Consider the following 740-nt stretch of genomic DNA (forward strand, 5'->3'; position numbering starts at 1 on the left):
GATTTGTAGCTGTAAAAAAATTATTACATTACGGTAATAGTTTCAAAATTTAACTGACTAACTTTAATTACCGTTCATTATATTCCGTCAGCTTTGTCTTTTCTTCCACCGACAAACTGTCTAAACCGGCCGCGTTTTGTTCGCTCGAGGACTCCTTGGTGAGCTGGTTGGTGTCCAACAGCTTGCCGGCAAGATCCGGATGAAGTCGCAGGATCTTTAGCTTAGATTCCGTCGGCAGACGCTCGATGTAGTTTTCGAATGCGTTCGTCATCGTGGTAAAGCTCTTGAACGGCAGTAATGCAGAGCAGAAAACAGCCGCCTCTGGCCAACATTCTATCACGTTTTCAAAAGCCTTGTGAAATTCCACTGGTGCAAGCGCGTTTAGCTGTTCCAAAGTAAGTCTAGTTGTCCTGAAAAATCGTAAAAACATGAGCTTTGAAAAAATGAGAAAGAAATGTTTTTACGCTTCTTCATTCAAACGAAGGGATCGTGACTTTGACCCCGTTTTTTGCAAACGAATCTGCCGTACGATGCTGTAAACACAACTAATCTTGAGCTGATGACCTTATCTTAATCTACAAAAAACAATCGTACTACTAAAAATACTACCGGTGAGTAGTAAAATGAAATCACTGTACTCGTACGTTAGAGGTTTGTTTTCGATTCCACCGTGAGTCGATTTAGTTTCCCAATTATCTCGAGACTTAGCAAGGATTACTTACATATTGTTGGTTGGTTTA

The 740-nt window shown here is 40.7% G+C and overlaps 1 protein-coding gene across 1 annotated transcript; it reads right to left on the minus strand.

Moving 5' to 3' along the window:
* Positions 1–71: 71 nt before the first annotated feature.
* LOC128276994 (2-oxo-4-hydroxy-4-carboxy-5-ureidoimidazoline decarboxylase-like) lies at positions 72–520 on the minus strand (the record flags this gene model as incomplete). The annotated part of the gene is made up of 1 exon (XM_053015447.1): positions 72–520. A coding segment is annotated over exon 1 (359 nt), but the record flags the coding sequence as incomplete, so codon positions are not given.
* Between the last annotated feature and the right edge of the window lie 220 nt (positions 521–740).

The sequence above is a fragment of the Anopheles cruzii genome, unplaced genomic scaffold (assembly GCF_943734635.1).
Source record: "Anopheles cruzii unplaced genomic scaffold, idAnoCruzAS_RS32_06 scaffold03362_ctg1, whole genome shotgun sequence".
In the NCBI taxonomy this organism is placed as follows: Eukaryota; Metazoa; Arthropoda; class Insecta; order Diptera; family Culicidae; genus Anopheles; species Anopheles cruzii.